We start from the raw sequence: 27,811 nt of genomic DNA, 5'->3' as shown, positions 1-27,811 counted from the left end.
GTTTTATGAATCGAGACTGGCTGTCAAACTCATATTAGGCTACACATAACACATAAGATACACATAAGCTACACCTTAGCAACACATATATATTTTCTCAGGCACTTATGGGGTCTAAATTGATGCACAACTTACATAATTTCAGTAGTACACCTAAATGACAAAAAGCCATTTCATACTGTTCATGTGTTGTACTTGCTATAGTTTACTTCCATGTTGTTTTTTCATCAAATAGCAAAGGTAAATCAAGCCAATCACTGAAACAACAGTGCCATCTTGAGTAACAAATAACATGTACAGTTGAAGTCGAGGTACAAGTCTACATACACTTAGATTGAAGTCATTAAACTAAGTTTTTAACCATCTACAGATTTAATATTAGCAAACTATAGTTTTGGCAAGTTGTTTAGGACATCTACTTTGTGCATGACACAAGTAATTTTTCCAACAATTGTTTACAGAAAGATTGTTTCACTTTTAATTGACTATATCACTATTCCAGTGGGTCAGAAGTTTACATAAACTAAGTTAACTGTGCCTTTAAGCAGCTTGGGAAATTCCAGTAAATGATGTCAAGCCTTTAGACAATTAGCCAATTAGCTTCTGATAAGAGGTGTGCTGAATTGGAGGTGTACCTGTGGATGCATTTTAAGGCCTACCTTCAAACTCAAAAGAAATCAGCCAAGACCTCAGAAAAAAAAAATTGTGGACCTCCACAAGTCTGGTTCATCCTTGGGAGCAATTTCCAAACACCTGAAGGTACCACGTTCATCTGTACAAACAATAGTACACAAGAATATACACCATGGGACCACGCAGCCATCATACCGCTCAGGAAGGAGACGCATTCTGTCTCCTAGAGATGAACACAGTTTGGTGCAAAAAGTGTAAATCAATTCCAGAACAACAGCAAAGGACCCTGTAAAGATGCTGGAGGAAACAGGTAGACAAATATCTATATCCACAGTAAATGAGTCCTATATCGACATTACCTGAAAAGCTGCTCAGCAAGGAAGAAGCCACTGCTCCAAAACTGCCATAAAAAAGCCAGTTTGCAAGTGCACATGGGGACAAATATCTTACTCTTTTGGAGAAATATCCTCTGGTCTAATGAAACAAAAATTTAACTGTTTGGCCATAATGACCATCGTTATGTTTGGAGGAAAAAGGGTGAGATTTGCAAGCCAAAGAACACCATCCCAACCGTGAAGCATGGGGGTGGAAACATCATGTTGTGGGGGTGCTTTGCTGCAGGAGGGACTGGTGCACTTCACAAAATAGATGGCATCATGAGGAAGGAAAATTATGTGTATATATTGAAGCAACATCTCAAGCCATCAGCCAGGAATTTAAAGCTTGGTCGCAAATAGTTCTTCCAAATGGACAATGACCCCAAGCATACCTCCAAAGTCGTGGCAAAATGGCTTAAAGACAACAAAGTCAAGGTACTGGAGTGGCCATCACAAAGCCCTGACCTCAATCTGATAGAAAATTTGTGGGCAGAACTGAAAAAGTGTGTGCGAGCAAGGAGGCCTACAAACCTGACTCAGTTACACCAGTTGTCTGGAGGAAAATTCCAGCAACTTATTGTGAGAAGCTTGTGGAAGGCTACCCAAAATGTTTGACCCAAGTTAAACAATTTAAAGGCAATGCTACCAAATACTGACAAAGTGTATGTAAACTTCTGACCCACTGGGAATGTGATGAAAGAAATAAAAGCAGAAATAAATAATTCTCTCTACTATTATTCTGACATTTCACATTCTTAAAATAGTGATCCTAACTGACCTTAGACAGGGAATGTTTTCTATGATTAAATGTCAGGAATTGTGAAAAACTGAGTTTAAATTAATTTGGCTAAGGTGTATGTAAACTTCTGACTTCAACTGTATAGTATGTATATGTACAGTACATGCATCTGGGATACTGTTAATTCACCATTGTTGCACAGAAAATCAACATGATATAGTAGTCTTGTAATAAACAAAGAAATAGATATACTGTGATAGTAAACTTATATAGCTATAAAATAATAGTAAAAATATGATTTATGGAAGCGGAAAAAAAAAAAGGCAACACTATTACACACATAGGGTCTCTAATGACCCTATAGTCTTTTGGGAATGTGGCAATCCCCTATACAGAATAATATGTGAGAGAAGAGGATATGGCAACCACCATAAGAGTTGCAGAGCAGGGCAAGTGTGAGACTGATTTGACTGTGTTTGCTCCTCTCCGCAGTGAGCAGAACGCCAGTCAGCAAACTGTTCAGAGACTGAACACATTAACCTTTTCATGACACAACAATAACACACGCACACAGAGAACACACTGTCTGCGTAAGTGTGCATGTGTGTGTGTGTGTGTTTCAATTTTGTTTAACCTATAAAATATTAGGGCTATCAAAATATTAACATAAATCGCAATTAATGTATTATTTTTTGTAGTTAATGCCTTAAGACATTCAGTTCCTTTTTGAGGAGAGAAAACAAAACGTATATGTTTGGGGCTCAGTAATTTGTATGGAAGACACTCGTTGTGGAAAATATGTGCATATATAGCAAGACACCAGACAGGGAGATTTCTGCAACAGTGCTCTTTACTCATCTTGAAAGTTTCTCCATTATTGCCTCCGCAACTGTAAAAACCTGTGAAAGACAAATAGGCTCACGTGTCTCATTAAAGGGACAGAGAAGATGAGACTTTATGAGTCTGTTTTTCAACCACAGCATAAACTGTTTAGCTTAAAACTGTAACTTTTTGTAATTAAGACCAGTTAATTATTAAGGTGTCGATGATGAGGTACTTAAGCCCTACTGATTGGCCTGTGGGGGTACCCAAAACATGAAATGTTGGGGAAAGTTTAATAAACTCTTAAAAAAAAAAAAAAAATGCTTCAATGTCTTCAAATGCTTAGTCCTAATGTCAGTAACTGTTTAGCTGGTGGGCGTTAGATCAACCACTGGCCTGGAGACAGATATTGACTTGACTGTTTTAATCTAAACTACAGAATGACATCTCAAGGGCCTAAACCCTGACGTGGGGCGTGAGTCCGAGCTGAGTGTTGCAAACAAATCCTTAATTTCCAGTGCTTCTTCTTTCTCTCTTTCCATTATTTGGTCATAGCCAAAAGCACACACAATCATACAAACTGGCTGATCATCATGCATGTCACATCATGTATTGGTGAGCTGTTGCATGCTGACAGAGTAATCTGTGGTTATGTTTAAACTAGCATACTACAATACTTCTACAATAGCATACTACTGAACACTTCTCAGTACGCAGCAAGCAGTACGCTAGAAGTCAATTCCAAACGCAGTCTGCCTCTTTCTCTCTTAATATGGTGTTTAACCCTGAACACAAACACACACACACACACACACACACACACAGCTATAAAAACACATAGTAACAGCCTTACATTAAGAGCAGTTGTCACACGAAATTCTGTGACTCTTGGATGCTTTAGAAGAGCTGGTGATGACACTAGAAGGTTTGAGAGTAATGCACAGCTGACAAAGGGTAGATTGGCTGTGTGTTGGAGATTACAACTCATTTTCACAGCAGAATTCCAGTTCAACATGAGGAGAAGGCAGCTTGTTTCATATTTAAAAAAATCATGCGGGCCTATGGTCACGAATGACATTAAAATTTGATGTCATATTTAAGTGTGATTAAGCAAGAAATAAATGAGCCTGACAATAGTTCACACTTCACACAAACACCAACACCTCCTGCAATACCATCTCACAGGACCTGAAGTGGGAGACACACATTGACTCCATTGTGAAAAAGGCCCAGCAGAGGTTGTACTTCCTTCGTCAGTTGAGGAAGTTCAACCTGCCACAGGCGCTGCTGATACAGTTCTACTCAGCAGTCATTGAGTCTGTCCTCTGCACTTCAATAACTGTCTGGTTTGGTTCAGCTATGAAATCAGACATCAGAAGACTACAAAGGACAGTTCGGACTGCTGAGCGGATTATTGGTTTCCCCTTACCCTCTCTTCAAGAACTGAACACTTCCAGAGTGAGGAAAAGGGCTGGTAAAATCATTCTGGACCCCACTCACTCAGCCCACTTCCTTTTTGAACTGCCAACACTATAGAGCACTGAGCACCAGAACCATCAGGCACAAGAGCAGTTTTTTCCCTCAGGCTATCCATCTCATGAACAGTTAAAACTATACTATAATTATGTGCAATACACAGCCTAGTCAATAATATTATTTAAAATATCTTCCCTCTTCTGCATTACATTCCCTTGCACTGTATATAACAGATTTGTATTTGTACATAGTATATGTATATTTTTATCTTATTGTGTATTTCTATATATACTTATATTTCTATTCACTCTTTATTTTTATTCTTATTTTTATAAGTTGTTATAAAAATTGTTGTTGTATTGTTTGTGCACTGGAAGCTTCTGTCACCAAGAAAAATTCCTTGTATGTGGAAGCATACTTGGCAATAAAGCTCATACTGATTCTGATTTATGGAGTAAATAAAAAATACAGAAGCTGAAAAGACATTCTTTCTTTTTTAGAATATTTATGTAATGTACTGATACCTCATATTACATAATATTCCTGGTGTTTTGTCTTAATGTATATTATTTAATATGTATAGTATAAAACAGTGCCTGTTATTTTATCCAGGCATTAAAATAGCTAATAAAAATATGCTATTTTATTGCAAAGATAAAATAACACGAAGTATTCATGTAATGGTGATATTTTTCTCACCAAGCAAAAGAAACCCTGAGTTCAATAAAATATGCAATAATTAAACAAAGACCACAAGGCTGTTTTATTTTATATTATTTTAACGTCATCATCAGATTTTATACTATAACTGTTTTAATTAATGTACATTATTTAAAGAGCACCTATTATGGTTTTTAAACGTGCCTAATTTTGTTTTAAAGGTCTCATACAATAGATTTACATGCATCCAAGGTCAAAAAACACTTTAATTTGCAGCATTACCTTTTTTTCCCCAGTGTCAAAAACGTCTCGTTCAATGATCCGTTCTAAAGGATTCATTCTAAACTCCTCCTTTCAGAGAGCCTTCTGTGCTCTGATTGGTCAGATGTCCCAGTCTGCTGTGATTGGTCTACCGCTTAGTGTAGTGTTTGAGGGCGGGTCAAAGCTGTTCACGAGCAGCCAATGAAGACCAGAGGCGGGTTTTTTGTTACCAAATTACATAGGTTAGTACAGGAAGTAAGTCTGGAATTACTAATGACTCGTGTCAGGTGTTCAGAATCGGTTCTTTCTTTTGGGAGTCAATAACTCTATTTGTTGTGCACTTTGATTTTTGAAACTTTGCAGACTTTTTTACATTCACAAACAGCTATATAACACACTACATGAAAGGTAATATTTGAAAAACCACAATAGGTGCTATTTAATGTGTTTTTATATCATTGTACCTTCTTGTGTTATAATATCCATGCATTTAAAAAAGAGAAGCTGGGTTCGGGAGTTCGTTAGGAATATACTTGTGTATATATATTTGTAGCAAAATACTGTAGGATACATGGATAAATATAAATACAAACGAGATGGGACATATGCAGACAGCGCTCTTTAATAAATAAAAAAAAAAAAAAAAAAAAATTCTATATTCCTTAAAATGCATTAAAAACATGGAAAGAACATAATTAAACAGTTATGCCAAATTAGATAATTAAATGCCTTAACATTGGTAAATATATTTATCTCAGCGGAATGCTTAAATATCCATGCAACAAAATAAATGGGTGTAGAACAGCACCACCAACTGTTTCGCCAAATTGTTTTTCAGTTCATTTATTTTGGTTTGAAAAAAACCTTTCGTCGGCAGTTCGTCTCGCATATTCTTCACTCATTTGGTGTGAATATGCCTTAACAGGGAAAATCGTGCCGGCTTGAGCTGGTCTTTTCAGCAGGTCTCCTTTTCCTGCTGAAGTTCTCCAAGCAGGATTCAAAATCACTCAAGTGGAGCCAACTAGTCAATGTAAGAGTGACACTGGATAGTCTCTGCAATATGACTGGCAAATTGGTAAACCTGATTAAGGACGCTAGAGTGAACCCACTGAATATGACTGAAAGTTCTACTTTTCAGTCATCTAAAATTATTATGTAGGTAGTTAACATATAACATGCCCATGAGCTTTTTTTTACTCAACATATAGATGCTAGGTAAAAAATTATGTGTGTATAATTTAGGTGCTGTGATTAGTCAAAAAAATGTTTTTTTTTTTATTTATTTTTTTTTTTTAGAATTTTTAAACACCCTTTTGCCTTCACAAGTTCTTCTTTAATTGGTCCTCCACTGTGACAAAAAAAATAAATATTTTTTTTAAGTTAAACAAATACTCTATATAGTCTCTCAATTAATATGTTTATAAAAACAGCATGCATAATGATTATAGAAGCAATAGCAAAATGCTGTTAAAAATTGTTTAAGGTGGAGTATTGTGATATTCCAAATAGATAGGTTTTGAAAACAACAAGGAATTTAAGTCATTTTACACACATTCACGCGAGAACTTCCATTGTTTTTAGCCCTAAACACAAGATGTCACGTCAACATGTGATCCATTGTGAACAAGCTGTTGTAAAACATCTCCTTTTGTGTTCCACGCATGAAAGAAAGTCATACGGGTTCAGACATAAGGGCAAATACATTATGACAGAATTTTCATTTCATTTTCCTTTAATAGAGCCTAAGCTAACTTAGAGAGCAGCAACGCATGTGAGGCTAGAGAGCCTTTCCACCATATAGTGTTACAAGCCAGTACATTATCTTTTTACTCAGACAGCATCTGTAAAGGTGAGAAGGTAAAATCCTTTTAGCTCTAGTGCTTCTGTCTGGTAAGGTGCTGATGGAGGAGAACATAAAGTCCTCTTAGGTTCTCAATATGCCACTCTGAATTCATGCAGGAGAATATAATTGATGTACTGATTACAAAGCCTGTGACCACAATATACATTAGACATGTATTGACTCTTGTAGTTTCATCTTTATAATACTTTACAGAGAAAGTGGCATTAGTACAAGTGATGAGCATTTATTTCCCTATTTCCCAACAACAATGAATAAAATGACTAGACACTTGAACTAACTAAAGACCATTCTCATTACATATCATTATATCATGTATAATGTACATGTATCACTTTTTTTTCAATATTGTCTATTTTTATTTAATGTCTGCTTCAATAGTAAAAATAAATAAATAAATAATAATAATAATAATAATAATAATAACTTGTTTCATGCTGTAATTCATGTTCAAGTCATTTAAAGTCATTTCCCATTTACTCACAGGACAAAATGATAACAAATAGTTGGCACTGAGAACAAAGAGCATTAGTATGTTTGTTGCAGTTTTTGCTGTGGAATAACATGTTTTATCTTCGCCAAAAGAGAAGTGGGTTTAACATATTAATGATAATAGATTTGAGAATAATGCATTCTTTTAAAATGATTATTTTCAGTGATTTGTTTCATCCAGTTTGAAATTCAAATTGATTTGATTAAGTAAGGGATAATATACAATCAGCCGGTTGTCCGCTTCACATCGGACTAGCCTGTCGGGGTTTATTTTGTGATAACAACTAGCTGACTGTACATTATCCCACTTATTACACAGCTACTAACCAAATAAATAGATGGACATAAATTATGTGAAAATTAAATTAAATTATTTCTGTTGGAGTTCTGTTGGTGTTTATTTTGTGAAAATGACCATCTGACTGCTTATTATTTACCATAGTATCTAAACAGCAGCCAAATATAGGATAACAAAAGCAAGATAGAGGATGTTTTTGTTACTGTAACTGAAATGATTCTTTAAAAATCACTTGTAAAGCACTGTTTAAAATGTTTGCAATCTTCCTGAGACTTAAATTAGTCTTTTAATTAGGGGCATACTGACTGGTTGTTTTGTATGACTCAGCTTGCTTAAACTTTACTTGCATTAATTTTATGTTGTATTATCAGGATTTGTTCAACTCAAATTGATCCAGTTGCTTTTTTGGCCAAGGGCAGTGGGAGAGGAGACAATAAGTCGAAAAGAGGTTTTTGACTGAGATACCTGAAAGCACTACAAAATTAATAATTACGTGCTGCATATCTGCAGGGGCGCAAAAATGGGTATGAAACATATGCAACACAGGGGCGCCACACAAAGTGTGGTGCCAATTAAACACAAGAGGGGGCGGTCGGTTGGCGAAATGTTCAAGGACCAATTGTAATATTGCATATCTTGCCTTGGTACTTGCTTACCTGCACATCCGAAAAAAAAAAAAATTGTTCTAATGCATTTATTGTTTTCCATGTAGCTAAACACAAACCAAATTATGCAACTGATTTACTGTTTATCAGCATAATTAAATGGACAGTTCACCCAAAAATGAAAATTCTGTCATCATTTACTCACCCTATCCATATAACATCTTTCACAATCATCTTCAATTTAAGAGAGGCTGAGAGGAATAAATATTTATTCACAGCTAGTTTCAGGTGTATTCTGAAAAAAAAAAAAAAAAAAAAAAAAAAAAAAAAAAAGAGAGATTTTTATACTAAGAAAAACAGCTGTACATACTGTTAATGCATTATTGATACTTGTGTGGAGAAAATATTGGAGATATGTCCTCCATTTGCAGTTCAAAATTAGAGCCAAGATCCAACTGTCACTGTGACAGTAATGTCTGCGTGGAACAGATCACAAATTTGAAGGGCTGTCTTTACAGTCCGGATTACAATCTGGATGCTTGCTCTGTGCACATAACTGAAGACACAAACGGAGAGAGTGCATGTGTAAATTCACACAGAACAGGGCTCTGTTATCATGCAATAACTTCTTACATGGGTGAACATGCATGATTGCACAGTCTTGTTATAGGAAGTGTGCCTGTTGTGTTGGAGGAAATTCAAAGTCACTGTCCCACAAACGGAAGCTCTCTCTCTATCTCTCTCTCTCTCTCTCACTCTCACTCTCTCTCTCTCTCTCTCTCTCTCTCTCTCACACACACACACACACACACACACACACACACACAGAGAGAGAGAGAGAGAGAGAGTAACAAAGTAACTGTTAATGATGCATCAACTGAAAGAGGAACAAAGGAACAAACAGAGACATAGAAAATTAAAGTTAAAAAAAACTATATTGACTCTTCTGATATCAGAAAGGTATTGGAGTTAAATATCAAACTTCCTTATAAGAAATAACAAGCTGAACTGCCCTCTTAATTGACAAGGCTCACCTTTCAAGTGACTAAATTACTTTAAAATAAAATAAAATAAAATAAAATCCCTTTATTGTCACTCAACTATATACACAAGTGCAACAGTGGGTTAAAGTCTTGGGTGCAGTTCCAAGCAACATAGCAGTCATGACAGTGATGAGACATATACCAATTCATGATCACACCCAAATTCAACCAATTCAACATCAGATTTACACAACACAATTTACATATCTAATATACACATACTTACACACAACACAATATACAAATAATAATATACAATGTACAGTATACAATACACACAATATAGAATACACAGTATACAATAAAAATAGTACATATAAAATATACAGTAGGTTGTATTGTGCTGTATTGACATTCAGGCTGTCGGTTGATAGTCAGCTGCCAGTGTGTTGTTAAGAGAGAATATAATTTATGACAGTCCAGTGTAAGATTAATAAAGTGCAGTGCTGATGTATATTGATCATGAGAGATCAAGAGTTCAAAATCTGATTGTTTGGGGAAGAAGCTGTCATGAAGTCTTCGGGGACCAAAGCCATAACTGCTGACCTACAAAGATCATGACATTCTCTTGGTTAGGCTTGAGAATTATGTCGGCTTTTGTGGACAGGATTAGCGTTGTTTAGGTCCTATTTATCAGACTGCTACCACCACTTTGTCTGTATAAACGAGGAATTGTCAGATCATACAAAAGTTAAGTATGGAGTGCCACAGGGATCAGTTTTAGGGCCTCTGCTTTTCTCCTTATATACAGTATGCTTCCCATGGGAGACATTATCAGGAATCGTGGAATAAATTTTCACTGTTATGCCGACGATACCCAACGAAATTTCACAATTCTTCAAATTAGCAGAGTGTATCAATGAAATCAAAGATTGGATGGCTAGAAATTCCCTCCTACTCAATTCCGACAAAATGGAGGAACTAATTATTGGACCAAAAACCTCTACAAATAGGCCACTAAAATATAATTTGACTCTCGATGGATGTATTGTTATGTCGTCTTCTACAGCAAAGAACTTAGGTGTTATATTTGATACCAATCTGTCCTTCGAAAATCAAATTTCCAATGTTTGTAGAACAGCTTTCTTCCACCTCAGAAATTTTGCTAAGTTACGACACATGCTCTCTGTTGTTGATGCCGAAAAATTACTTCATGCGTTCATGACCTCAAGACTACTAGATTATTGTAATGCGTTACTGGGAGGATGTCCAGCAAGCTCAGTAAAAAAACTTCAACTGGTTCAAAATGCAGCAGCTAGAGTGCTAACTAGAACCAAGAAATATGATCATATTAGCCCCAGTTTATCGTCACTACATTGCCTACCTGTTAAATTTCGTATTAGTTTTAACATTTTATTAACTACGTACAAAGCTTTGAATGGTCTAGCTCCACAGTACTTACGTGACCTATTTAGGGCTGGGCGATATGGCAAAAAAAATACAATCTTGATTTTTATCAAACTTATGGACTATTCACGATTCGATTTTTTCAACTTTTACATGTATTCCTACACGAATCAAATTGCATGTTCTTTATTAGAATGCAAGGCAACCTGGTTAGAGAATCCAAGTTCTTTTCATCATAGGAAACTGTGCAACAAAAATGCACAAACACACCATATGCACCACAGGGGTAAGTTGTAAACAGTGTAAATGTATAATAAATTAAAATCTAATAAACCCAGATGTTCAGAAATAATAGAATAATATAAGAAAACTGCAAAATACTTCATAGCCAGTGTAGGTATTCATTTTATCTAAAGCAAGTCTATCTAGAAAGTTATCTAGAAATCAATATCTATAAGTTATCAAGTTTGTCTACAAAGTACTCATTGTATAACATTATCAAACAATTTGTGTGTATATTCACAAACACCTGCAGATAGTGAAGTGCCTTCTAGCGGTTCATGCTGAGCAGTGCAGCAATATGAAATAATTTATCATCAGGGCTCGAGTTGAGGGGGATGTGAGGGGTATGTCATTCCCCTTGTTGCAAGAAATACCAAAAACCATCCTCCTTGTAAAACCATCATCCCTGCTCACCATCCCCTTTAGATGAATTGTGTCATATATTACTTTGAACTTATCAGGCAAGTAAAATATTTAATTCTCTACTTTTGATAAGTAACATACTTTAAATAATCAGAATTAGATTTCAACATGTTTGGGGTTGCCAGATTTCAAGTGGTGAAATCACCCAATCAGATCTTTACACTTACACAGTTTGGAAATATTCATCCAGTGTGACACTTTAGTTGTGCAATCTGGCAACAATGAGCATGCAAGCTCTCTATCTACTGCAAAAAGGTGCTGGTTTTCTGAAAACATCGGCAAACAGGTGTGTAAGAGTTTAACGATGGGTTGAGTTAAAAAGTTTTCAAAAGTTTCGCAGACTTTCAAAAATGGCCAAGAGAACAGTACGAGGAAATCTTTTATCTTTCTTTAAAAAGGAGAACAGAAGATAAGATATTGCTATGAAAAGTGTACAGTTACAACATGTACATGTTTTTACTCAAACAATTTTCAGGGTTTCGCCCACAAATCACTTTTGTGTGTAGAACAACTTTAAACATGGTTTAACAGTGCACCACTGTTAAAGCATTCTTCATAGAAACAGCACAAACTTCCCTTACTAGTTCAGTTACTAGATTAAAAACAATGCGCGTGTGCCACAGTGAGCAACGATTTAGAGAAAACCTTCTTTTCACAAAATGAATCATAAAAATACAATAACAGAGGGTAACAGGTGCATATTATGGCCATGTGTAAAGGTCAATGACATGATACTCATTTTTGTCCAGATCTATGAAATTAAAAATATATTAAAAAAAATGCAATTTACACAAAAACGTTTACTTGAATATACCTTCTGGGACTTTAAGTCAAAAATGTAATGTCCAGAAACAGTAAAGGAAAGTCAAAGTCTCATTAACAGCTGAAATTCTTTAAAAAAGAAATGTTGGCATGAATAATGCAGAATAATCTTTTATTTTTATTTCTTAAAAAAATAAAAAATGAAACAATTGTGTTTTAAAATATGATTCATTTTTAAAAATGCTTTTGTTCACAAATCAAAGTCATGTTGTGTAACCAACATGTTGGTAGCCATTTTGTTGTTTATGCTGACCATAAAAAACATAAAACAGAGCAGACACCTTGAGACTTGCATGGTTTAAATAAATAAAAAAATAAAAAAAACATCTGATATTTATTTGACATTTTTATGAAAAGGTACATTTTGTTCAGGTCAAGTGGTGTAACCCTAAGAAAACTTGAGATTTTTTACTCAAAAATATACATAAAAAATATTTTTTAAGTTTGAAAGCTTTTTTATTTTATTATTAATGATGAAGTTTATACTCTCAAGTATTCAAGGTACAAAGAAAGTATTATAATACTTTTTACTTTATGGTTACCCAACATGAGATTTTTACATTTAATTTTTTATTATTATTATTATTATTATTATTATTTTTTAGTAAATGCTATAAAGAGTTTTCAAAAAATTATGAAATCAAATTGGACACAACAATTCCATTTCTAAAAACAAGTGTTTTAAGATTTCTTATGTTTAATACCTTGGACCCCCCCCCCCCCAAAAAAAAAGTTTGACACCACCATCCCCCGTGAATATTTTTTACAAATCGACCACTGTTTATCATTAAAATTCAACTTGCAAAGTTTGTCAAAATGATTGCTTGCCAAATGTTGGCAATAGATGCAGTACACTTGAAACAGGTAACAGAACAAATAAATAATTAGCAATCTATCTGAATCATTATTTGATGTTGTTCTTGGCAGATGTTTGATTCTCCCAAATATAGCCTATCCATATGATTATAAAAGAAACGCCTGTAACTGTCACATAACTAACATTTTTTTATGGGTAAAAAGAAAAGAAAAGAGACTTCATCAACATGCGTACGCCAAAGCCAGTTATGGTCTTAAGCCGGAGTATACATGCATGATAGATGAAGTTGAGATACAATCACACTGTGTACAATCATATTGGAAATATTACTGCTGTCTTTTATATCAGTCTCCGTGTTGTTAACCTGACATGTTCAGCTGGAGCGCGCATTAATCGGGAAAGGCATTAAGGCAAGCGCTGTGAAATCTTTTTCTCTTCCATATTCCATATTCCATATTCCATATTAGCAATTGCAATGTTTTTATGCAAAATCTTAATTTCTTAATTAAAAAATACGCCCAGCCCTATTTCTATTATGCTAGATTCAATCACGGTTGTTACAATCACAAAATTCTGGTCTTTTAATAGCACCTAGAATATCAAAATCCACAAAAGGAGGTACTGTAGATCCTTTTCCTATTTGGCTCCTAAACTATGGAATAGTCTTCCTAACACAGTTTGGGACTCAGACACACTCTCTCAGTTTAAGTCTAGACTAAAGACTCATCGATTCAGCCAGGTATACACCTAATTCATCCATTAACTCATAGTTATGCTGCTTTAGTTAGGTCTGCTGGAACCGGAAACACTTCTCATATTCTTTAACTCTGCAATAAATTGAATCTACACTAATATTATTCTATTTGTTTCCCTGTTTCAACCTTGGGATACTTATCCCGAGGTTACCAGATCAGGAGATCTAGCTCTGTTCCTGCTTGGTGTCTGACTCCCACTGCTACGTGTCGCTGAGTGATGACGACTAACTGCATCCTATGCAAGCCAGATATCACTTCAGTCTACTATTATGGACTTCACAGAGGATGAACTGATGCCAACTCCAACCATGAGACATGGGATACTTCATATGCCACTGCCTGAAACTTGGACTTAGGATGGAGCTCACTGAAATGACCTGCAAATTGAACTGTTATGCACCTCACTGATCTCTGCCTGCATCACCTTGGTCTAATGATGGACTACACTCTTAAAATGGAATACATAGATTTGTATTAGATTGCACTATGTATGTGTATGTGTGTATGTATGTATGTATGTGTGTGTAAGTACTTATGTGTATAATTATAATTTTTATTTTTTATTTTTTATTATTATCTATGTCTTGCTGCTGTTTTTGTATTATTTTTGTATTGTTGTACACTGGAAGCTCCTGTCACCAAGACAAATTCCTTGTATGTGTAAGCATACTTGGCAATAAATCTGATTCTGATTCTGATAGACTATCAATTATCTACCAACAAAAGCCTACATCAGCCAACTAACAAAGGACAATGCATCTATGTGAACTTCTGCAGTTACATTCACGATGGACTTCAAAAACACTAGTCATTAATACAAAGAAAAACCCACAGGTAACCTCAGGAGAAATACAGGCTGCTCTGGAAAAAGATGGTGTGGTTGTTTCAAGGAGCACAATACTTGTTGACCTCTCTCCAAACATAAATCTTATGGTTGTGACCATAAAGCTCTATTTTGGTCTCGTCACTCCAAATTACAGTGTGCCAGAAGCTGTGAGGTGTGTCAAGGTGTTGTCGGGCATATTGTAACCGGGCTTTTTTTGTGGCATTGGCTTCTTTCTGGCAACTCAACCATGCAGCTCATTTTTGTTCAAGTATCGTCGTATTGTGCTCCTTGAAACAACCACACCGTCTTTTTCCAGAGCAGCCTGTATTTCTCCTGAGGTAACCTGTGAGTTTTTTTTTGTATCCTGAACAATTCTTCTGGCAGTTGTGGCTGAAATCTTTCTTGGTCTACCTGACCTTGGCTTGGTATCAAGAGATCCCCGAATTTTCCACTTCTTAATAAGTGACTGAACAGTACTGACTGGCATTTTCAAGGCTTTGGATATATTTTTATATCCTTTTCCATCTTTATAAAGTTCCATTATCTTGTTACACAGGTCTTTTGACAGTTCTTTTCTGCTCCCCATGGATCAGTATCTAGCCTGCTTAGTGCATCCACGTGAGAGCTAACAAACTCACTGACTATTTATACACAGACAATAATTGCAATTTAAAAAGCCACAGGTGTGGGAAATTAACCTTTAATTGCCATTTAAACCTGTGTGTGTCACTTTGTGTGTCTGTAACAAGGCCAAACATTCAAGGGAATGTAAACTTTTGATCAGGGCCATTTGGGTGATTTCTGTTACCATTATGATTTAAAAAGGAGCCAAACAACTATGTGATAATAAATGGCTTCATATGATCACTATCATTAAATAAAAGACAGTTTTTTTGCATGATCAGTCATATTTTCTAAATCAATGCCAAAATTTCACAATTTCTACCAGGGTGTGCAAATTTTGAGCACAACTGTATAGACAAGAAAATCTGAAGGCAGGCCACTTCTATATTTATCTGCATGGCATCACTTCACTGTTGTCAAATTCCATGCTTTCATTTATAATTTCATTTATAATTTAACTTTGCTATGATTTCATTTAATGATATGCTATAATTTCAAAGTTTTAAATATCATTCCACCTCCTGTCTCCAAGATCATATTGTGCAGATTTCTAGAACACTTTACAATAGGGTTGCATTTGTTAACATTAGTTACTGCCATAAATAACATGAACTAAAAAGGAACAATACTTACACAGCATTTATTAATCTTGGTTCCCTTTCAAGAAGGTAACTTCGACTCTGCATCAAAAACTGACATTAAGGGACTACCTTGCAGGGGGCTGTGACCTTGAAACCTTGAAAGCCAGTTTGATTGGCTGGTGTAGCTAGGCACTCTGCCTATGCTGACGTATAGTGAGCATATAAGCTGGAGCCCAGCTAAATACTGACATAATTTTCCTCTTTCAGGGCTGCGGACATCTCTTGTACCTTTGGAACCCTAAATCAATGCTTCGTTGTTCATTTGCACCCGGTCAGTGGGAAAGAGTTCTACTCTTCTCCCTGTGTGCACCAGCAAAGAAGAACTTCTTCAAAACACTTCCGGGTGTATAGTGTTTTTACACTTTGCACTCCTTTTGAGTATATTGAAGAAAACTAAAAGAGCCACATGCTGAAAATCACATCTTTTTAAAGATGGAAATATTTCACAAGTGTTTTCCACCTGCAAGCGAAACATCCCTCTGGCTGATGGGCTTGAGCACTCTTTTCTAACAGTGCTCATTGAGACTGATTGCATTCAATGTGAGCGTATGAAATGCATGATGCTCGGCTCTAGCAGCTCGCTTTAGTTCGGAAAGCCGAAGCTGCTTCCCTTGCATCCCGCTTGCTCCTATGCGGCTCCCAAGGGACAAGATGAGTGAGACACGAGAGGAGGGGACATAGAGTGCAGAGATTTTAGGAGGGTTTCTCGCTGGCTCAAGCCTTGTGAAACTCTATTTCTCTGTATTAAGCGATTTGCCCGTTCAATAAGAGCACTGTATATAGCTTGGGCTGAGCCCTTGCTGACACAGTGCTCGCTGAGATTGATTGTGTTCATAGCGAAACACATGAAACTCAACACGCTTCGCTCTTGGCTCCATTTCATTACGAAAGACAAAGCCACTCCTCTATCCTCCCACTACCGCTCCTCTGCGGCTCCCAAGGGACAATATGAGTGAGACACAAGAGGATGGGATACAGAGCATGGAGATTTTAGGAGAGTTTTTTTTTAGGAGTATGTTAGTGCTCAGTCAGTAAGTTTCCTTCCTATAAATTAAACTTGACTCAGTTGCCATGTCAATGTACATGACCAACCATCACGTTCAGTCCATTTTTCTATGCTTGACAAGGTTTAAGCAGGAGAGAAAGCTGCCATAGAATAAAGGAGAAAGGTGTTCTCAGTACCGGTGTGCCTTCGAACTTTGCTGCCATTGCTGCACTTTCCAGAGTTGCGCCTTGGTATTCTCCCTAATAAGTGAGAATTAAGGTCTCTGCATTCACCTTTGCGGTGCTTGTTAAAAGTGCCATGCTAAGAATTGGCACTCCGGTCACTAAGATCTCTGCCCAAGATATTGGCAGGTCTATGGATGGCCTGGTGTCAGTGGAATGACACTCTTGGCTAAAATTGTCAGAAATTCACTTCTCGCTCTCCCTGCCGTTGTGAGCCGGAAACATGAGTTTGACATCTCTACAGTAATACAGTACAGTTAGCCCTGCTTTTACAGTTGTTGACACCACGCCAGAAGATGGCTGTATCACAACACACATTTTAGGTATCGCCTAAGCAGTCATCCCATTTTCCCCATCGTTGCCAGCAGAGTTTTCCAGAGAACTGCTATGTCACAACACAAACTTCCACATTCAAAGAAAAATGCTCTTGCTTTCCCCACCATTGTAGGCTGGGAACAAGAACACTATTTTCAGCCTTTGCTGTTCAGTATGCCAGAACTCTGCCATGCCCCAGCATGACTGACAGACCTTGTCGTGGCTACATGAGGCACAAACATGTTCATAAAGGTGAGCCAACTCTGTTGCACTGAGCCAGAACCTCCTGATGGTGAGTGGCATTCAGCCACCGGTGGCCACACACACTGAGCACAACTGAACACGGCTATGTGTTCCGGTTCAAAAGGCAACCGCATCACCTCAACGGCATTCTGTCCTCCACCGCATGTTGTGGGACTCACCACTTTTATGCTCAGTGGTACAATACCTCCTTGCCAAAGATGAGATAGAGGAAGTACTGGTGTATGAGCCACAGAACAGCTTCTACAGCTGTTAATTTTCTGGTTGCCAAGTAGGACGGTAGTCTGTGGCCCTTACTGGACTTGAGTTAAGTGTTGAATTAAACACTTACAAGTCTCCGTTCAAGGTAGTTACTCAGAGACAGATCTTGTCTAATGTCTGTCCACTGAACTGGCTTCTGTCAAACGGTTTGCAGGTGTGCAGATACCCCCTTGCTGTAGGTCATTCTTGAGATTCACCTTCAAGGGGATTGCATTCCAGGTCAAGGTCCTACCCTTCGGGTTGTCACTGGCCCTTTGCACATGTACAAAATGGGTATATGTGATGAAAACTCACTTTTCCATATTACCTCAACTATTGGTTGCTGAAAACTCAACCAGAAAGCACTGGGCTTGATGGCAGCCGCGGCTATCACCCTGCTAAGCTGGCTAAGGATGAGACCTCTCCAGTGCTTGTTCAGCCCGAGGGTCCCTCATCACACTTAGAAACATGGTCACCTTCACCTCCAAGTGACGCATTGCTACTTATCCAAGCTAGCTATTTGGAGGAAAGCAGAGTTTTACCAGCAAGGTGTGACACTTGACAAGACAGGCAGATGCAAAGTTCTTAATATGAATGCATCTGACACAGGCTGTGGAGTCCTGTGCGAAGGATGACCAGCATTTGACACCTGAAAAGGTGCACAAACTGAGTGGAAAACACTGCCCCATGCAGACGGTACTCTCCTTCCTGCAAGAGCGCCTGGATGCAAGACTCACTTCATCCACACTCAAGGTTTACGTAACTACCATAGCAACCACTCATGACCTCTGAGGGCTTGTCTGTAGGCAAATATCCTCTGGTCAGCAGATTTCTGCATGTCACGAGATGGCTAAAATCCTTTTTCGCCCAGCTACCATACCAGTCTGGGACTTAGCGCTGGTGTTAAATACACTCACAGTTTCCCTGCTTGAGTCACTAGAGGCAGTAAGTATATACATACTCTATTTAGAAGATTGTGCTGCTACTTGCTTTGGCAATAATCAACGTGTTAGGGACCTTCAGGGCCTTTCGGTCAGCAACTCTTGTTAGACTTTGGACCGGGCCTGTCAAAGGCCATTCTCAAGCCCACAGAAGGTTATGCGCCCAAAGTACTGGTGACCCTCTTTAAGGCTCAAGTTGTTACAGTACATAGCATTCTCTCCTCCTCCCTTTGAGTCAGGCTAGGCTAAGATATTACAGATGCTCTGCCCAGTGAGGATATTACGCATGTACATTGACCAAATGAGTCAATTCAGGGTATCAGAACAACTCTTGTTTGCTTTGGAGGCCATGCAAAAAAGCTTTAGCTGTCTCCAAGCAAAGAATGCCCCGCTGGTTCATGGATGCTATTGCTCTTGCACATGACTCGCAAGGCATTTAATGCCACAAGGGCATAAAAGCTCATTCGAGCAGGATTATGGCCTCCTTCTGGGCATCGGCAAAGGGCATGTCTCTAGAAGACATATGTCTGGCTGCAGGTTGGGCTTCCCCTAATACCTCTGCCAGGTTGTATAACCTGCATGCATCTTCCCTCTCCTCCCGCATATTCACAGAGTAACAGGGTTGATCACTAACAATACAAATGGTTAATAACGGTTAGAATAAAAACTGTAGTCTCTCTTTTCCAACTGGTGTGAATGAAAGCATTTGTACAATGGTTTAGTACCTTGTTGGCTAGTGTCATTGTGCCAAAGTCATTGGCCAGACAGTCACTCTGCTGCCCTCCTTCCCACTACCTGGGAATAGGTGTTGAGACATTCATCCACTAACCAGCATGGCTAGTGTCTCTGTCTTGACATCGAGTCGTTGATTTATTGTTCAAAATTCCCTTCCTATTTTCAATATGAATGTGTGGCAAGAGCAATGATTTTGACTGCCCTGTAATGGCTAGCAGCCTTTGCACATCAGTGTACAGCATGGTGGTATACGGCTCCCACAGCATCAGCTTCTAACACAACGTTTAAGTAACCTTCTTGAAAGAGTATGTCTCGGTTACTACATAACCCTGGCTCCCTGAAACAAGGAAATGATATGCTACATAGTGTTGCTGCAGCTACTGATTTTTCACGGTTATAGGACAAGAAATACACTCTCCCTCCCTTGATTCGGAAAATCCTGACAGTGTGCAGCTGGGCTCCAACTTATATGCTCACTATACCTCAGCACAGGCGGAGTGCCAAGCTTAATCAGCCAATCAAACTGCCGTAATGGTACAGGGTTTTAAGGTCACCGCCCCCTGAGGGGTACTCCCAAAGCATCAGCTTCTGATGCAGCATCTCATTCCCTCCTTTTAGGGAACCAGGGTTACATAGTAACTGAGACATTAATTTAAGTTTTCCTATCTACTAATATTTTCTTATAATAAAAGTTGTAATTGTTAAGTAAGCGAAAATGTACAGTCAGCTGGTTGGTATCGCAAAATAAACCTGGACAGGGTGATCAATATGTGTATCATTTTGAAGGGGCTTATTACTATGGATGCACCGATCCGATAACTGGATCGGTATGGGCTCCAATACTGAAAATTTTAGATGGATCGGGTATCGGTCCAACGAGACCGATCCAAATCCGATACTGCGTGTTAGTCATATTCGTTCCTGTCAAGCTCCAAAAATGACATAAAAGAACCATAAAAACACCACTGAAGTAGTTAATATGACTTGTGCATTTTACTCAAAGCCACTTGAAGACGTGCAATAGCTCTGTGAATCACAAAAGGCTGTGTTTAATAAGTAAATATATAGTATGCACGTGCAGTGCCAGCGCACTACTGAATGGCGCTGCTTTGTTGTCACACAGACTTGCAGCTATTTTTAGCCTTTACGTGTTGTGCAGCATTTGAGCACTACTCACAAACAACACCTCAGATGTAGATGCTCAATAGTTCAGTTCACTTATAATATGGATTTAGAATGGCGCCGGAGGTGCATTTTACCAGAATTTGAATAAGAAGCTAATTAAACTACTGTGAACTTGCGTACAAACAGACACATACAAGACATCGTGGAGAGTTCAGAAAGTCAAATTAAAAGCCCAAAAGTTTTAAAGTTAAAGGTGCACGATTGAAATATATTACTGTTGTATTTAAAATTCTAAAAGTCAATAATAATAATAATTATTTATTATTATTATTATTATTATTTGTTGTTGTTTTCAAATTATAACAATATTTAAGTTTAATGGGTTCTAAAAAATAACTGTGAATGAAAAGTGAACTGATATCTTACAACTAAATTGAACAAAAAAAGAGATCTGAATCCTCTAAAGTCCAGATACAAGTTTAATGTTTTTGGCAAAAAAAAATAAGAATTAAAATAAAACTGCTTTTTTTTCTACTGAACACTTAGACTGGAATTACTGTTAATTTTGCTGCTACATTATCCTGTAGACTAGTTAACAATAAAGTTTCTCTTAATAGGCTATACATTTATATAGAAATAATGTGTAGTTAGAGGTTTGTGTTTCTTTACATATAATAGAGTACCCCCAATTAGTTCCACACAATGAGGTAAAGATATTCTAAACTGATTATGCAAAAAAACAACACGGGTATCGGATCGGTATCGGCAGATACTGAGATTTCAGATATCGGAATCGGAAGAGAAAAAGTGGTATCAGTGCATCCCTACTTATTACACAGCTTCTAATCAAATAAATAAATATATGGACATAAAATATTGATTTGCATTAAAATTATGTAATTACGTGTGAAGAAATAAATAGCTGAACAGCTGAAATCCCCCTCTGGTTTGCATCAGAGTTCTATTGGTGTTTATTTTTTTGAAAATGACCATCTGACTGCTCATTTCCAGCTTATTACAAGACTGCTTGCCAAATAAACAAAAAATGGACAAGAATCATTAATTTGCATTGAAATTATGTATTTATGAAAAAATATATAAATCGCTGAACAGCTTAAATCCACCACCGGTTTGTGTCACAGTTCTGCTGGTGTTTATTTTGTAATTAATGACTGTCTGACTGCTCATTATGCATCTTATTACAAGACTACTTGCCAAATAAATAAATAAATGCACAAGAAGCAGGAAAGATGCTCGCAATACGGTCTGATTCGTGGATGTGCGTTGTTACTGAGAAAAATCAGACAGCTAGATGGCGCCACTGAACAACCAGAATCGAGTATTCCAAAAAGCTGTGTAATAACATTAATGCAATATGAAATAACATTAGTGAACAATTCTGTAGTATTTGAATATATTAACATAACCAAAATGAATAAATGCTATAAGAATGTATTGTTCCTTGTTAGTTCATGATGCCAAATGCATTAACTAATGTTAATGAATAGAACCTTATTGTAAAGTGATACCCAGATTTCTGCCAGAATTTCTGGCATCTCAACTTGGCTATTAATTTCATCCTTGAATAAACAGAGATCCTCTCAGACAAAAACTCTCTCAGTCTCAGTCCAGCACTGCTGAAGGTTACACAGTTGCTGCCTCCTGGAGTAAAAAAGTTTGTTCTAGACAACCTTTCTTTCATTGATCACACTGCTGCCACTGATCGGTTCTGACACTTCATGCTCCATAACATTAGAAAAACCCAACCAGTCCCACCTGCATCCCATCTGACCTTCTTTCCCTTCACTCCGCATAAATGCTCTGTTTCTCAACCACTGGAGTTGCCAACCTAGACAGCACATTAAAGGCACCATTGCTTGACAAGAGTGGTTTTCTTTCCTGTGTTGATGTATTTCATTTTGTAGCAGGAAGTTTGGGGAGGTGGGGGGATATCTTCACAAACTGAATTTCATGGGGTATTGAAGGCAACACTGGTCCTGACATGAAGGCTGTCCCAAACCAGCAAGGCAGCTTAAAAGTTATGCTGCTTTCTAATATAGCTTCTTTTGGCCAAATTAAATTCATTTCAATTTGCTAAATTAGCTGGAAATTATACACTTTTGCAGGAAACAATGGCATGTGGTGATTTGTTTATTAACAACCCATTCTAATGGATGCTGCCAAGTCTATCTATATTAGCCAGCTAGAGAACTTTACCTTGGTGTCATAATTATATCAGCAAAATTTGCAACAACAACATTCAATACATCATATAAAACCAAATACTTGCATATTTGCAAGGCACAAAAAACACATGCAGCCTACATGATCAAAGATTGCAAGATTTAGAGACACTGCGGCATTAGCACAAAATATTTCCATCAACTGGCCCAAAACTCTCTTACACTGGCCCCAGGCCATCTGGCCCTCCTCATTATTGAGCCCAGCTGACCTATACTTCCTGACAAGAAGACTGTTAGACAGGCAGACATAAAATAAAGAAGCAGATAGACATAGCATAAGAGTGTACCTCTTAGGCAGGTGAGGTTCAGGAGATGACAGAACGAGGAGGAATGAGTCGGGGCCCGTACGAAAGCAAGAGGAGCAGGAGTGTTTGATAAAGATGAGGAAGTGTCATCTCTTCCTGCAGAGTGAGCACACTCATCATGGCCGAGGCGGCTCAGACAGCCTGAGTTGCAGAAGGAGCACACCGTTCCAGGCACCCTGCATGTTCCACTCTTCATTCCACCTTGCTACAGGCCCACCACTCCTTTCCACTCCTTTCACGCGTTCACGCAACCATCCACTGCACAGGAAGTATGACAGACTACTACATCAGCTGCCTGACAGCAGTAAGAAGCAGCCACAATGCCGAGTCTGTTCATTCAGAATCACACAGAGATGCAGGCACACATACGCGCACACCGTCATGCTGCAAAGCAAACACTTCTCTCTAGAGTCAGAACAATTATAGACATTAACGGCCTTAATTTCACATCGCTATCCTGCCTAACCTTCAGAACACACACACACTGATAGCACAGCACATTGGCATTCCTCTCCTCATGCACAGCTTAATGCAGTGTAGAGTAGAACAGACAGAGAAAGTGAGGGGGGTGGGGGATACAGTACTGCTGTCTTGGACTGGAATAGACCGTTGGACACATTTTCTGCCCTTGCTTTCACAAACACACACTCCTTGCTATGATTATACTGTTTTAAGTGATGGGAATAAGTAAGAATCAGAAGGGTGACACTGCTAAGGCATAAAAGTAGTCATTTACCAGGCACTTCATTTATTCAAAGTGACTTAAAATGTACTTATTGCAAGAACAATCCCCCTACAGCAGAAGTGCCCAAACGGGCCCAAAGTTGGCCCGTGATGACCTTTGATTTGGCCCGCCTTGCCATAGATGACAAGAGAAAAAAAAAGAAAAAAAATATATGCCATTGATGCAGTGTAATCTTTGTTTTTAACGATTTAACATTTTTTGTTTTATTTTTGCATTACAAAAACTATAGCTTATTTGAAAAGTAGAGAGTATAAGTGATCATTTTTTTTTAAATGTATATGCGTACTTCAATGACCTTTAAATAAGTGCTATCTGAAAGTTCGCTCCATTGGCCATCCCAGGTGCCACCCCAAAATCTTCACTATGGTTGGCCAGCTCCAAAGTCGGAGTTGGGCATTCAATAACGCCAGACAGAACCTAGTTGGTTTAAAACGGAGCGGGAACTGAAGCAGTGCCAAGAAATGACAAGTATTTAGGTGGACTCGTGGAAAATCGCATAGGCTACAGTCATCCGAAATGAAATATGGCTTGAACACGCACTATACGTTGTGCAGCATTTCATATCCATGTGAACACGACCACTGAAGTGCACCCATGAAGGAGCATTTCAATATAAACAACGGTTCCATTCACTCCAAACACCGCACATTACGACAAGCACTATAAGTGAACAGACCAGTACTCTCAAAAATCCCTTTTCTGCCCTGCCAGCTAGACAAAAATGGTAATGCAGTAAACTAATTCTTAATGTTTCATCTTCTTATTCTGACTAAAACCCATTTGGGGCGTGTATAACATCTGTGTGCATCATACTGTAATTCGTTTGTCAAACGTGAGGATATCTCCTTTACTTGCAACTATCTGCCTAAAAACAGATAGCTGCAAGGTTTTTAATAACCATAAGATACAATGCCATATTTTGGCAGGTTCTTAATCATAATCATATTTTGGAGTCAACGAAATTAATAGGCCTCTCACTTTTTTCATATGCAGAAATGTGCTTCGTAGCTTTTATTTCCTTTCATAATGTAATGCACTCTGCCTTAGTCCATCGCCTTTTTTTTTTTGGATCTTCTCTCCTTTTCTCCCCAATTTGGCATGCCCAATTGACAATGTACTCTAAGTCCTCGTGGTGGCGTAGTGACTCGCCTCAATCCAGGTGGTGGAGGACGAATCTCAGTTGCCTCCACATCTGAGACAGTCAATCTGAGAGTGCCCACCGAGAGTGAGAACCACATTATAGTGACCACAAGGAAGCTAAACCAACGTGACCCACACTAGCAACCGGTCCAATTGGTTGCTTAGGAAGCCTGACTGGAGTCACTCAGCAAGCCCTGGATTCGAACTTGCGACTCCAGATGAGGTAGTCAGCGTCTTTACTTGCTGAGCTACCCAGGCCCTAGTCCATCACCTCTTAACAAAAGAAGCAAAAGTACAATTCAAGTTTTTGATATCACAACTCTATATGAGAATTAGGGCAGGGCCTTTAATTTAGGAATTCCATCAGGAGCCTATTGGATAGTGAAAACTGTCCGATACATAATGGAGCAGTGTGGATTGGTGAGGTAGAATTCAATAAGAACAAAAATATTACAAGTATTGCCTTATGTAACTTAAATAAGTAATATAACTTGGCTGCACAGATGCCATGATGTATCTTCTTTTCTCATCCAACAACTCAACAACACTTATCCACAGCATTCCCAAGTGGACTCAATTGTAACTGCGAGATTCAGAGGGAAAACAGTGTTATTCAGCACTACTCACAGCAGGGAAATGTGGAAAGGAAAATGTATTTGCGATTTTCGAGTAGTGTTTTTATACTCGAGTAGCTGGTGCAGAATGAGTACTCTATGACTCATGCACATTCCCAGTGCATTTTCACTTAAAACTAACTTTTTTCTCTCATGACATAATATTGGGAAGAGACTTTAATCTTTTGATGGACTCAGTCCTTGATCACAGTGAAGCAAAAGTGTGTAAACCCCCTAGAGCTACACTGACACTTCACAAGATCTGTAAAAATCTTGGTCTTGTTGATATCTGGCGACTTTTGAACCCATCTGGTAGGGATTATACATTTTTTTCATCAATTCATAAGATTTACTCTTGAATTGATTTTTTTTTTATATCGAAGTCCCTCATTTCATCTGTTGTTGATTGCTCAATTGGAAATATCTTAGTCTCAGATCACACCCTGGTGAGTTTAGAGATATTGCCACATACAGAGAAAAGGAAATCATATAATTGCCGCTTTAATGTATCCCTTTTGCAAAATCCTGATTTTCAACAAATGTTAAAGACTGAAATCAGTGTTTATATGGAGACCAACTGGTCCTCAGTATCCTCTGTGGGCGTGGCTTGGGAGGCACTTAAGGCGGTTCTTAGGGGTTGGATCATACAGTATGCCTCATTTATAAAAAAATTCAAAGCACGAGAACTTGTGGAGTTGGAAGGAAATATTAAAAGTGCCGAGGCAGAGCTGAAGCACCGTATGTCATCTGATGGCCTCAGAGAATTGACCCGATTGAAATACAGGTATAATACTATTCTGTCGCAGAAAGTGGAGTTTTGGTTGTTCAGGGCAAGACAGTCATACCTTGAGTCAGGGGACAAAGCAGGGAAGCTTTTGGCTAGATATATAAAGCAGAGAGAGTCTTTTTCTACTATTCCCTCAGTGAAATCTGCTGGTGGTGAAATTTTTACCTCAGCCACTGATATTAATAATGCTTTTAAATAATTCTACCTTGATCTCTATAGTTCCACGTCTTCATCTACTGATGAAGATATTAGAAAATTTGTGGAACCATTAGAACTCCCTAAACTGACGAATGAGCAAAAAAACTCTTGATTCTGAGATAACCCTGGAGGAACTTGACGAGGTAATCAAGTCCCTACCTACTGGTAAGGCTCCGGGGCCAGATGGTTTTGCCGCTGAATTTTTTAGATCCTATGCTACAGAACTGGCTCCACTTTTGTTAGAAATTTATACTGAATCATTAAAGAATGGAAAGCTTCCACCAACCATGACATAAGCCCGGATCAGTCTGATTCTTAAAAAGGACAAAGATCCAAGCGAATGTAAAAGTTACCATCCAATTTCCCTGATCCAGCTAGATGTAAAAATTCTGGCTAAAATTTTGGCTAACCGATTAAGTAAAGTTATGACATCTCTTATACATATAGATTAGGTGGGATTTATTCAGGGCTGCAGCTCTTCTGATAACATCAGGCGTCTCATCAATATCATGTGGTCAGTGGCAAATGATCAGACTCTGGTCGCTGCCATCTCACTTGATGCTGAAAAGGCGTTTGATATGGTAGAATGTGATTATCTTTTTAAGATTTTGGAAATGTATGGGTTCGGGAGTACATTTATTGGTTGGATCAAGTTACTGTATAGACACCCTGTAGCAGTGGTACAAACAAATGGATTAATTTCAGATTATTTTACTCTGGATAGGGGCACCCGTCAGGGTTGCCCTCTTTCCCCATTATTGTTCTGTCTTGCCCTGGAACCATTAGCAGCCGCGATAAGAAAAGATGATGATTTTCCAGGGATGATGGCGGGAGGTGTGGCGCATAAGCTTCTGCTTTACGCAGGTGATATTTTATTATTCGTCTCCGACCCCACTAGATCTATGCCTTGCCTCCACAGAATTCTTAATTCCTTTTCCAAGTTCTCAGGATACAAAGTCAATTGGTCTAAATCCGAAGCTTTGGCTTTGACAGCATACTGTCCAGTAACGGCCTTCCAGCCAGGCGCCTTCCAGTGGCCCAAACAGGGCATTAAGTATTTGGGCATTTTATACCCAACAAATTTGTCTGATTTAGTCAGAGTTAATTTTGACCCTTTAATAAAACGGTTTT

At 38.0% G+C, this 27,811-nt stretch overlaps 1 protein-coding gene across 5 annotated transcripts in view; it reads right to left on the bottom strand.

The window, feature by feature from the left end:
• LOC127439957 (oxysterol-binding protein 2-like) overlaps positions 1 to 27,811 on the bottom strand; it is a 139,633-nt gene that overhangs the window by 34,257 nt on the left and 77,565 nt on the right. The window contains exon 1 of one of the 5 annotated variants that reach the window (XM_051696276.1): positions 23,179 to 23,407. The exons of the other annotated variants lie outside the window; for them this stretch is intronic. Within the exon in view, the coding sequence (XP_051552236.1) occupies positions 23,179 to 23,392 (214 nt within the window). The 5' untranslated portion in view covers positions 23,393 to 23,407. Of the gene's footprint in view, positions 1 to 23,178; positions 23,408 to 27,811 lie in introns of those variants that run through there. 5 annotated transcript variants of the gene reach the window in all.

Source organism: Myxocyprinus asiaticus, chromosome 4, assembly GCF_019703515.2.
Source record: "Myxocyprinus asiaticus isolate MX2 ecotype Aquarium Trade chromosome 4, UBuf_Myxa_2, whole genome shotgun sequence".
NCBI classification, from domain to species: Eukaryota; Metazoa; Chordata; class Actinopteri; order Cypriniformes; family Catostomidae; genus Myxocyprinus; species Myxocyprinus asiaticus.
The sequence above is the reverse complement of the archived record's forward strand: the minus strand, read 5'-3'. Positions and strand labels throughout refer to the sequence as shown.